Source organism: Phocoena sinus, chromosome 1, assembly GCF_008692025.1.
Source record: "Phocoena sinus isolate mPhoSin1 chromosome 1, mPhoSin1.pri, whole genome shotgun sequence".
Taxonomy (NCBI): domain Eukaryota; kingdom Metazoa; phylum Chordata; class Mammalia; order Artiodactyla; family Phocoenidae; genus Phocoena; species Phocoena sinus.
The window spans coordinates 112,389,147-112,401,560 of record NC_045763.1 but is presented as its reverse complement, the minus strand read 5'-3'; the positions used below and the strand labels follow the sequence as shown (position 1 = coordinate 112,401,560).

The following is a 12,414-nucleotide window of genomic DNA, read 5'->3' as shown; positions in this document are numbered from 1 at the left end:
TCGGAGGAAGACTTTATATTTCACTCCCATCTCCCTGCCCTGCAGCTAAGGCAGCCCCGTGGCCCTAGGTGGGCAGGGGCCTGTGGCCTGACCTGATTAGTGGCTGTGGCCGTGATTGCCATGGCTGTGGCCGTGGCCTGAACCACCCTCCCTGAAGCCTGGCCCGTGCCTGTGGCCTACTCCTGGGGGTGCCGTCTTGTGCATCTCCTCGTGGGAGGCTTCCGTCAGCTTGCCCACCAGCACGGAGAACTCCTGGAAGTTCAGCTCCTTGTTTACATCTGTGTCCAGGTCCTCCATGATCTCGTTTATGGCTTTGTCATCCTTTGTCTCCTTCTGCCGGTGGGAGACACAGGGCAGTCAGGGCTGGGTGTGGTCAGGGCTAAGGACGGGGAGCACAGCAAGTGACCCGATGGCAAAGGCAGAGTGACACCATGCTCCTGGGCCTAGTTTGAACATCTGCTAGACACTTTCTGATTCCTGGCCACCACAATTCTCTCCATTTTACAGGAGAGGAACTGAGGTCGAGTGACTTGCCTGAGGTCACACACGTTCATAAGTACAGAGATGTCTCCTCATTTGGCCCTTATAACAATGATAGGGATACTTGGAATCTTCCTTGAGGAAGACTTGAGGAAACAGTCGTACAAACGGTAATTAGCTTGTGCAGATTGACAAGGCTTGGGAGAAGAAGGGTGGACACGCACATTCCGATCTGGCTCAGAGCCCAGTCTTGTCCCATTCCCTCTACTCCTATTCATGTCATGCCCTCCTCTTCCCGCCTCCCCCCTCCTTCTCCAGGTTACTACTTAGTGACACTCATTTCAGCCTGCATGGCGGGGAAGCACCCGAGGGAAACGAGATGGGGACAGAGAGCAGTGTGGTGTGATAAGTGTGCAAGGGGGGCATGAGGGGAGGTGAAGGATCCAGGCCCCACTGGGTTCCAGCTCCGCCTCCCACTGGCTGGGGCACCCCCGCTGAGGCTCCTCCTGGGAACCTGCAGGTGCCCAGCTCATCTCCCACGCCCTTCCCACTCTGCAACGCTTCAGCGTGATCTGCTTTTTTGCACCTTTGGCATCACCCTGGCAGATCCCTCACTCCTGAGCAGCCCGTAGGAGGGGGCCCAGCTTCGCAACCTGGCCTATCTGCTCTGGATGTGGGGCGTGGTGGATGGGGTGGGATAGGGGTCTCACAAAGGAAAACATTGCCCATACAACCTCTTGGCTGTATCCTCTCTTGTCTACCCTGACCGAGCCTCCTGCTTGCTGAGGTCTGCAACTTCAGGGAGCTGTCAGCAACCCCAGTACCTCCGACAGCTGTGATTCTCCACCTTTCCAAGGTGGGGAGGGGCTCCAGGTAGGGCTGGCCACCTATCCCAGAACATCTTGCTCCAGGAATGGAACTGAGACTGGGACCTAGATGTCCCACCCTTCTTAGTCCAGTCCTCTGTGTCCCCAAAGTCACCAAATTTGTAAAGAAAACAAGAAGATCCTGTGGAACGAATCTTCCTTTTCTTAGAGCTGCCTAATCATTTTCAGATCAGGGAAATAAACTAACATATTACTGAGTGCTTTGTACACACTTGTGCTGGACTGGGTCCTTTCCCACATGCTGTTCATTTGTTTCTTACCAGAGAGACTTAGAAAAGCCCTCTGGGGTCTTCCACTCCAAGTCCATCTGAGGCTTACAATCTCATTGGCTTCCTGTCAAAGGTAGTCTTCACTTGCTTCCCCCCACCAAAATTCAGGTCTCAGCTCAAAGGTCACCTCCTTAGAGGGGCCCTGCATGTCCATTTAACTAGTCACCTCCCCCCGTACCCAGCCCACATCACCCACAGTGCTCTCTCTGTTTTTCTTTCAGGTACTTACTGGCTGTGGATCTATCTGTGTTCTTGATTGGTCAACACGTTTGTTGCGTGTCTCTCCCGTCAGGACAGTGGGTCCCGGTGGGCCACTACATGCCCTGCCCAGGATGGGACCTGGCACACTGCACATGCTCAGTCTGTTGGTGCCACCTAACATGGACCACCTCTACTGACAGCGTCCAAATCCTGTTCCAAACACAGAGCCCACTGCCTCTGGAGGCTAGGTTGAAGGGGCAAGAACTTTTTCCTTGACCATTGCAGATTGCACCCCTATTCTCCATCCTTAGCCCAGACTGTCCGGGTCAGTTCTGACAGGAGTCCAGCCCTACCTTGAGAAAGTTTGGCAGCTCTTTTTTCACCAGCTCTTTGAATTCTTTCTTGTTCAGGGTATCCGGGGGCTGCAGCCGTATAGAGTACTGGTGGAAGATATTGATGATGGTTTCTATGCTGCTTTCCAGCTGCGACAGTTGGTCAGCCATCTTCCCGCACTCTGTTTGAGCAAAGGAGAAGCAAGAGTTCTGGTGCTTAGAAGAAAAGACCATCAAGCTTCCTTGACACCTCCTACTGGCCACACGCAGGAATGAAGGGGGGAAACAGAATAAAAAGAAAGCAGGGCCTGCAACAGAACTGGGAGATGACCCTGTTCCACACATGGTAGGAATGGTTTACAGATTATTTAGGGAGTGCCAAAAAGGAGAGCCTTTGAGGACAGGAGGCTGCAGCAGAACATGACCTAAGAAAATGGGAAGGAGGCTTTAAAGTGAGCAATCGAGGAGGGCTTCCAGGAGGAGGTTTGAAATGAAGATGGGTGAGGGGAATAAAGAGTCAGCAGGCAGGCTCCGGCCCCGGGGAAACTGGCAGCTCACTTACCCAAGCCCAGGAGTCACACAGAGGGGTTTGACAGAAAGATGGGGGCCCAGTATTTATAGGCCTCTGGCTGAGAAACTCAGCCCTCTTGCGGGAAGATTGCTTCACAGGTAAGCAGTGTGGTAACCCTGAGCTAGGCTGTGTCACTGCCAGGAAGGGGGCTGGGCCGGGACAAGAAATGTTCACAAAGCCCCTTTTGCTTTTTTGTGAAATTCCAAGCCCTGGCCTGGAGCTGGTTTGGGAGGAAGCTGGTTGGTTAGTCCACTTCTCCTCCACACCACAGCCCTGCCCTCCCTGAGCAAGCTAGCAAGCTGCCTTTCCTCTGGCACCCCTCTCTCCCCCTGTCCCCGCTGAGGTTGTGCCTTCCCACCTGCGATAGCCAGTGTCTGGTGGTGGGCTGAGGACCCCTGAGGTGGCCAACCCACTCGTCTCCCCTTGTTGGGCAGCCCAACAAGGATGGCCCTGCCTGGCCCTGTGATGAGTGCTCTTAGGAAGGCGAGGGGCCTGCCCTCCATTGTTACGGCTGATGGAGGAAGCACAGACAGCAGCCTGCATCCGTCCATCCCAGCAGGTGCCCGGGGCACCTCTCCTGTGTGTGTCCACAGCGCCCTCTGCTGCCTCTACCAGGGCACATTTCACTCTGGACCAAGGATCTCAAGACACAAGCTTGCAAGAACTAGGGACCTGGAGTAAAGTGGTGAAGCGGTGTGGGCTGGAGAACACCAAGAGCACCATCAGTAGCGTGACTCGTGACAACCGACATGGGGCCTCAGGGTTGGGGACACTAGGGAGTGGTGAGAACTGTGGCAAATGAGAGCATTCCTAACTTGAAGGGGCAGCTGGTACTCAGCCTCAGAGGAAGGCGGCCAAGTGGGAAAGTGGATCAGGTGTTAATGGACCTCCCGAAGGTCCAGGGAATCTGAAATTTTATGTGAAAACTCCTGCTTATAAGATTCGTCAACTAATGTTTTCTTTTTACATCTTTATTGGAGTATAATTGCTTTACAATGGTGTTAGTTTCTGCTTTATAACAAAGTGAATCAGTTATACATATACATATGTTCCCATATCTCTTCCCTCTTGCAGCTCCCTCCCTCCCGTGCTCCCTATCCCACCCCTCTAGATGGTCAAAAAGCACCGAGCTGATCTCCCTGTGCTATGCGGCTGCTTCCCACTAGTTATCTATTTTACGTTTGGTAGAGTATATATGTCCATGCCACTCTCTCACTTTGTCACAGCTTACCCTTCCCCCTCCCCATATCCTCAAGTCCATTCCCTAGTAGGTCTGTGTCTTTATTCCCGTCTTATCCCTAGATTCTTCATGACTTTTTTTTTTCTTAGATTCCATATATATATGTTAGCATACGGTATTTGTCATTCTCTTTCTGACTTACTTCACTCTGTATGACAGACTCTAGGTCCATCCACCTCACTATAAATAACTCAATTTCATTTCTTTTTATGGCTGAATAATATTCCATTGTATATATGTGCCACATCTTGTTTATCCATTCATCCGATGATGGACACTTAGTTTGCTTCTATCTGCTGGCTATTGTAAATAGAGCTGCAATGAACATTTTGGTACATGACTCTTTTTGAATTATGGTTTTCTCAGGGTATATGCCCAGTAGTGGGATTGCTGGGTCATATGGTAGTTCTATTTGTAGTTTTTTAAGGAACCTCCATACTGTTCTCCATAGTGGTTGTACCAATTCACATTCCCACCAGCAATGCAAGGGTGTTCCCTTTTCTCCACACCCTCCCCAGCATTTATTATTTCTAGATTTTTTGATGATGGCCATTCTGACTGGTGTGAGATGATATCTCATTGTAGTTTTGATATGCATTTCTCTAATGTTTAGTGATGTTGAGCAACCTTCATGTGTTTGTTGGCAATCTGTATATCTTCTTTGGAGAAATGTCTGTTTAGGTCTTCTGCCCATTTTTGGATTGGGTTGTTTGTTTTTTTGTTATTGAGCTGCATGAGCTCCTTGTAAATTTTGGAAATTAATCCTTTGTCAGTTGCTTCATTGGCAAATATTTTCTCCCATTCTGAGGGTTGTCTTTTGGTCTTGTTTATGGTTTCCTTTGCTGTGCAAAAGCTTTGAAGTTTCATTAGGTCCCATTTGTTTAATTTTGTTTTTATTTCCATTTCTGTAGGAGGTGGGTCAAAAAGGATCTTGCTGTGATTTATGTCATAGAGTGTTCTGCCTGTTTTCCTCTAAGAGTTTGATAGTTTCTGGCCTTACATTTAGGTCTTTAATCCATTTTGAGTTTATTTTTGTGTATGGTGTTAGGGAGTGATGTAATCTCATACTTTTATATGTAGCTGTCCAGTTTTCCCAGCATCACTTATTGAAGAGGCTGTCCTTTCTCCACTGTACATTCCTGCCTCCTTTATCAAAGATAAGGAGACCATATGTGCGTGGGTTTACCTCTGGGCTTTCTATCCTGTTCCATTGATCTATCTTTCTGTTTTTGTGCCAGGACCATACTGTCTTGATTACTGTAGCTATGTAGTATAGTCTGAAGTCAGGGAGCCTGATTCCTCCAGCTCTGTTTTTCGTTCTCAAGATTGCTTTGGCTATTTGGGGTCTTTTTTGTTTCCATACAAATTGTGAATTTTTTTGTTCTAGTTCTGTGAAAAATGCCAGTGGTAGTTTGATAGGGATTGCATTGAATCTATAGATTGCTTTGGGTAGTAGAGTCATTTTCACAATGTTGATTCTTCCAATCCAATAATATGGTATATCTCTCCATCTCTTTGTATCATCCTTAATTTCTTTCATCAGTGTCTTATAATTTTCTGCCTACAGGTCTTTTGTCTCTTTAGGTAGGTTCATTCCTAGATATTTTATTCTTTTTGTTGCAATGGTAAATGGGAGTGCTTTCTTGATTTCACTTTCAGATTTTTCATCCTTAGTGCATAGGAATGCAAGAGATTTCTGTGCATTAATTTTGTATCCTGCTACTTTACCAAATTCATTGATTATCTCTAGTAGTTTTCTGTTAGCATCTTTAGGATTCTCTATGTACAGTATCATGTCATCTGCAAAGAGTGACAGCTTTACTTCTTCTTTTCCGATTTGGATTCCTTTTATTTCCTTTTCTTCTCTGATTGCTGTGGCTAAAACTTCCAAAACTATGTTGAATAAAGAGTAGTGACTGTGGGCCACCTTGTCTTGTTCCTGATCTTAGTGGAAATGCTTTCAGTTTTTCACCATTGAGGATGATGTTGGCTGTGGGCTTGTCATATATGGCCTTTAGTATGTTGAGGAAAGCTCCCTCTATGCCTACTTTCTGCAGGGTTTTTATTATAAATCAGTGTTGAATTTTGTCAAAAGCTTTCTCTGCATCTATTGAGATGATCATATGGTTTTTCTCCTTCAATTTGTTAATATGGTTTATCACATTGATAGATTTGCATATATTGAAGAATCCTTGCATTTCTGGAATAAACCCCACTTGATCATGGTGTATGATCCTTTTAATGTGCTGATGGATTCTGTTTGCTAGTATTTTGTTGAGGAGTTTTGCATCTATGTTCATCAGTGATATTGGCCTGTAGTTTTCTTTCTTTGTGATATCCTTGTCTGGTTTTGGTGTCAAGGTGATGGTGGCCTCGTAGAAGGAATTTGGGAGTGTTCCTCCCTCTGCTATATTTTGTAAGAGTTTGAGAACGATAGGTGTTAGCTCTTCTCTAAATGTTTGATAGAATTCGCCTGTGAAGCCATCTGGTTCTGGGCTTTTGTTTGTTGGAAGATTTTTAATCACAGCTTCAATTTCAGTGCTTGTGATTGGTCTGTTCATATTTTCTATATCTTCCTGATTCAGTCTTGGCAGGTTGTGAATTTCTAAGAATTTGTCCATTTCTTCCAGGTTGTCCATTTTATTGGCATAGAGTTGCTTGTAGTAATCTCTCATGATCTTTTGTATTTCTGCAGTGCCAGTTGTTACTTCTCCTTTTTCATTTCTAATTCTATTGATTTGAGTCTTCTCCGTTGTTTTCTTGATTAGTCTGGCTATGGTTTATCAATTTTGTTTATCTTCTCAAAGAGCCAGCTTTTAGTTTTATTGATCTTTGCTATCGTTTCCTTCATTTCTTTTTCATTTAGTTCTGATCTGATCTTTACGATTTCTTTCCTTCTGATAACTTTGGGGAATTTTTGTTCTTCTTTCTCTAATTGCTTTAGGTGCAAGGTAAGGTTGTTTATTCGAGATGTTTCCTGTTTCTTAAGGTAGGATTGTATTGCTATAAATTTCATTCTTAGAACTGCTTTTGCTGCATCCCATAGGTTTAGGGTCATCGTGTCTCCATTTTTATTTGTTTCTAGGTATTTTTTGATTTCCTCTTTGATTTCTTCAGTGATCACTTCGTTATTAAGTAGTGTATTGTTTAGCCTCCATGTGTTTGTATTTTTTACAGATCTTTTCCTGTAATTGATATCTAGTCTCATAGCGTTGTTGTCGGAAAAGATACTTGATACAATTTCAATTTTCTTAAATTTACCAAGGCTTTGTTTGTGACCCAAGATATGACCTATCCTGGAGAATGTTCCATGAGCACTTGAGAAAAATGTGGATTCCGTTGTTTTTGGATGGAGTGTCCTATAAATATCAATTAAGTCCATATTGTTTAATGTATCATTTAAAGCTTGTGTTTCCTTATTTACTTTCATTTTGGATGATCTGTCCATTGGTGAAAGTGGGGTGTTAAAGTCCCCTACTATGAATGTGTTACTGTCAATTTCCCCTTTTATGGCTGTTAGTATTTACCTTATGTATTGAGGTGCTCCTATGTTGGGTGCATAAATATTTACAATTGTTATATCTTCTTGTTGGATCGATCTCTTGATCATTATGTAGTGTCCTTTTCTCTTGTAGCAGTCTGTATTTTAAAGTCTATTTTGTCTGATTTGAGAATTGTTACTCCAGCTTTCTTTTGGTTTCCATTTGCATGGAATATCTTTTTCCATCCCCTCACTTTCAGTCTGTATGTGTCCCAAGGTCTGAAGTGCGTCTCTTGTAGACAGCATATATATGGGTTTTGTTTTTGTATCCATTCAGCCAGTCTGTGTCTTTTGGTGGTAGCATTTAATCCAATTATATGTAAGGTAATTATAGATATGTATATTCCTCTTCCCATTTTCTAAATTGTTTTGGGTTTGTTATTATAGGTCTTTTCCTCCTCTTGTGTTTCTTGCCTAGAGAAGTTCCTTTAGCATTTGTTGTAAAGCTGATTTGGTGGTGCTGAACTCTCTCAGCTTTTGCTTGTCTGTAAAGGTTTTAATTTCTCCATCGAATCTGAATGAGATCCTTGCTGGGTAGAGTAATATTGATTGCAGGTTTTTCTCCTTCATCACTTTAAATATGTCCTGCCAGTCCCTTCTGGCTTGCAGAGTTTCTGCTGAAAAATCAGCTGTTAACCTTATGGGGATTCCCTTGTGTGTTATTTGTTGATTTTTCCTTGCTGCTTTTAATATGTTTTCTTTGTATTTAATTTCTGACAGTTTGATTAGTATGTGTCTTGGTGTGTTTGTCCTTGGATTATTCTTATGGGACTCTCTGTGCTTCCTGGACTTGATTAACTATTTCCTTTCCCCTTTTAGGGAATTTTTCAACTATAATCTCTTCAAATATTTTCTCAGTCCGTTTCTTTTTCTGTTCTTCTCTGGGACCCTTATAATTCGAATGTTGGTGCATTTAATGTTGTTCCAGAGGTCTCTGAGACTGTCTTCAGTCCTTTTCATTCCTTTTTCTTTATTCTTCTCTGCAGTAGTTATTTCCACTATTTTATCTTCCAGGTCACTTATTCGTTCTTCTGCCTCAGTTATTCTGCTATTGATCCCTTCTAGAGTATTTTAATTTCATTTATTGTGTTGTTCATCATTGCTTGTTTCCTCTTTAGTTCTTCTAGATCCTTGTTAAATGTTTCTTGCATTTTGTCTATTCTATTTTCTTGCATTTTGTCTATTCTATTTCCAAGATTTTGGATCATCTTTACTCTCATTATTCTGAATTCTTTTTCTGGTAGACTGCCTATTTCCTCTTCATTTGTTAGGTCTGGTGAGTTTTTATCTTGGTCCTTCATCTGCGGTGTGTTTTTCTGTCTTCTCATTTTGCTTATCTTACTGTGTTTGGGGTCTCCTTTTTGCAGGTTGCAGGTTCGTAGTTACCGTTGTGTTTGGTGTCTGTCCCCAGTGGCTAAATTTGGTTCAGTGGGTTGTGTAGGCTTCCTGGTGGAGGGGACTAGTGCCTGTGTTCTGGGTGATGAGGCTGGATCTTGTCTCTCTGGTGGGCAGGTCCACATCTTTTGGGGTGTCTGTGGCCTTATTATGATTTTAGGCAGCCTCTCTGCTAATGGGTGGGGCTGTGTTCCTATCTTGCTAGTTGTTTGGCATAGGGTGGGCAGCACTGTAGCTTGCTGGTCGTTGAGTGAAGCTGGGTGTTGGTGTTGAGATGGAGATCTCTGGGAGATTTTCACCATTTGATATTTCGCGGAGCTGGGAGGTCTCTTGTGGACCAGTGTCCTGAAGTTGGCTCTCCCACCTCAGAGGCACAGCACTGACTCTTAGCTGCAACAACAAGAGCCTTTCATCCACACAGCTCAGAATAAAGGGGAGAAAAAGTAGAAAGAAAGAAAGAGGATAAAATAAAATAAAGATAAAATAAAATAATTAAAAAATAATTATTAAGAAAAAAAATTTTTTTAATGTAAAACAAAGAAACAGAACGGACGGACAGAACCCTAGGAGAAATGGTGAAAGCAAAGCTATACAGACAAAATCTCTCACAGAAGCATACACATACACACTCACAAAAAGGAAAAGGGGAAAAAATAATAAATCTTGCTCTCAAAGTCTACGTCCTCAATTTGGGATGATTCTTTGTCTATTCAGGTATTCCACCGATGCAGGGTGCATCGAGTTGATTGTGGAGATTTAATCCGCTGCTCCTGAGGCTGCTGGGAGAAATTTCCCTTTCTCTTCTTTCTTCGCACAGCTTCTGGGGCTCAGCTTTGGATTTGGCCCCACCTCTGCATGTAGGTCACCGGAGGGCGTCTGTTCTTTGCTCAGACAGGACGGGGTTAAAGGAGCAGGTGATTCGGGGGCTCTGGCTCACTCAGGTCGGGGGGAGGGAGGGGTGCGGATGTGGTGCAGCCTGCGGCGTCAGAGGCCATCGCGACATTGCACCAGCCTGAGGCGTGCCGTGCGTTCTCCCGGGGAAGTTGTCCCTGGATCCCGGTACCCTGGCAGTGGCGGGCTGCACAGGCTCCCCGGAAGGGAGTTGTGGAGAGTGACCTCTGCTTGCTCACAGGCTTCTTGGTGGCTCAGCAGCAGCCTTAGCGTCTCATGCCCGTCTCTGGGGTCCGTGCTTTTAGCCACGGCTCGCGCGCGTCTCTGGAGCTCGTTTAAGCAGCGCTCTTAATCCCCTCTCCTCGCGCACCAGGAAACAAAGAGGGAAGAAAAAGTCTCTTGCCTCTTCGGCAGGTCCAGACTTTTCCCCGGACTCCCTCCCGGCTAGCCGTGGTGCACTAACCCCTCCAGGCTGTGTTCACGCCGCCAACCCAGTCCTCTCCCTGGGATCAGACCTCCGAAGCCCGAGCCTCAGCTCCCAGCCCCCGCCCACCCCGGCAGGTGAACAGACAAGCCTCTCGGGCTGGTGAGTGCTGGTCAGCACCGATCCTCTGTGCCAGAATCTCTCTGCTTTGCCCTCCGCACCCCGGTGGCTGCGCTCTCCTCTGTGGCTCTGAAGCTCCCCCGCTCCGCCACCCGCAGCCTGCGCCCGCGAAGGGGCTTCCTAGTGTGTGGAAACCTTTCCTCCTTCACAACCCCCTCCCACTGGTGCAGGTCCTGTCCCTATTCTTTTGTCTCTGTTTTTTTCTTTTGCCCTACTCAGGTACGTGGTGAGTTTCTTGCCTTTTGGGAGGTCTGAGGTCTTCTGCCAGCGTTCAGTGGGTGTTCTGTAGGAGTTGTTCCACGTGTAGATGTATTTCTGATGTATGTGTGGGGAGGAAGGTGATCTCTGCGTCTTACTCTTCCGCCATCTTTAACAATCTCCCTCGTGAACTAATTTTAAAGGAAAATGAGAACATTAACAATGAAGCATGGCGTGTGCTGAAGGCCATGACCTCTGCTCTGCCCGAAGTTCTTGACTTTCAGGTCTTTCTCCTGCACTCTGCTGAGGATCCCCGAGCCAGGGATGTGGCCTGACTCACCTCTGTGGTCCCAGGATGGAGCAATATGTTGAACTAATAAATGCAGGAGTGCACGAATAAATGAAGAAGCGAGTGAGCGTGAAATACCCCCCGGTCTGTTTGTTGTCCTGTGACTCTCTGCGGGGATGTTGACTGTGACCATATAGTGCTGATCAGGATGAAAGTGAATGGGTGGGGGGAGAATAGGGTGAGCGGTTGGCAGGAGTGAGCAGCTGGACAGGGCTTTGATATAGAAGGGAGGATCCTTTGGGGATCCTGTGTTGGCGGTGGGTTCCCTCATGTCAGAAGGTCATGGCGGGCCCCAAGGTCCCAGGCTAACCCAAGCCTGGGTTGAGACCAGGGCTGAACCGTGGTGGTCCCGACCCTGGCAGGCTATTCCTGGCTTGATCCATAGGTGCCCAGACACCACCCAGGCCCCCGCACTGCCAACTAAGGCCAGAAGTTGGAAGGAGGGGTGGTGGGAAGTGGAGTCTTCTCCTTGGGGAGACTCAGCCCTGGGCCTGGGTGGGTCAACAGGTGAGAAGAGCAGGTGGAACCAGTGCAGCCCTTTGAGGGAGGTTTTCTGTGGACCCCCGGCCTCAGGATGACTCTGCAGCTCCACTAAGGGCAACCCGTGCAGATTTGGGGGTGCTCCCTCAGAAGGGTCCGTTTAGGGTCTCAGGAGGCTACCCCACCCACTGGGAGGTGGGAGCCCCTGCAGGTCCCTGTGGAGACACATTGTCCTATTGTATTTGTGCAAAGGGTCATGTGGAGTTTCCTCTGTGAAGATTCAAGGGCTCTGGAGACCAGAGCTGCAGACCGTGGAGCATGTTAGGGGATGAGCTGAGAGTGGGTGAGGGGCTGGAGAGTCTCGGTTTTTGGGGGGCTTCCTGGGTGGGTGACAGTTTGCTGCTGAGGTAGGGGTGGTGAGTGAATGGGCCCCCTGGCCACAGGGTGGGAGTAAGTTCTAGTGATGAGGACACAGTGTGTGCGGCCTCCTGGGATGTACTTTTCTACTTCTCTGCTCCCATCCTGCCCCTGCTGGTGAGGCCAGTGGAAAGGAGTGGGGTGGGGGGCTGTTGGTGAGCGACCTCCATCCACAGCCTTCAAACTCCTGGAGCAGATCTGTCCCCACAGGCAGGACGTTCCCAGAGGTGACCCTCAGGTCCCACAGGCACAACCCCTGGCTTTGCCGGGTTTCCTGGGGACTGGGGATGAGGAAGGAGCTCAGGGAGCCTTGGGCAGCCATACCCTTTCCCAGGGAGGAAGTACCCGGGGCTTCTTCACAGGGTGGGTCCCCTGCTGTCAGCACCTGTCTGGTCTCACCGAGTCCCTCTCGATTCTGTGGTTGGTGGACAGAGCTCCTCAGAGCCTCAGAGCTCCACCCTCCCCCTCTTCTCCCCATTTGGTTAGGGATCCGGGCCTTCCTCTTCTCTCTGGAAAGCCAGGGCCTAGTCTCCATTCCCGGGGAGGGAGTGCCCTCTAG

At 47.1% G+C, this 12,414-nt stretch overlaps 1 protein-coding gene across 1 annotated transcript; it reads right to left on the bottom strand.

Annotated features, from left to right (window-relative positions):
• S100A9 (S100 calcium binding protein A9) lies at positions 1 to 2,861 on the bottom strand. The gene is made up of 3 exons (XM_032604422.1): positions 2,732 to 2,861; positions 2,191 to 2,351; positions 1 to 333 (listed from the first exon to the last, which is right to left on the bottom strand). Exons 2-3 carry the CDS (start codon positions 2,338 to 2,340, stop codon positions 97 to 99), a joined length of 387 nt encoding a protein of 128 aa, XP_032460313.1. The 5' UTR covers positions 2,341 to 2,351; positions 2,732 to 2,861; the 3' UTR covers positions 1 to 96.
• Between the last annotated feature and the right edge of the window lie 9,553 nt (positions 2,862 to 12,414).

What these genes read in the sequence shown, in the direction of transcription:
- S100A9 (XM_032604422.1), bottom strand. Translation starts at nt 2,340, where the DNA reads ATGGCTGACCAACTGTCGCAGCTGGAAAGCAGCATAGAAACCATCATC. An exon ending in AGCTGCCAAACTTTCTCAAG is followed by an intron (nt 334 to 2,190) that starts GTAGGGCTGGAC and finishes TCCCACCGGCAG; the next exon opens with AAGGAGACAAAGGATGACAA.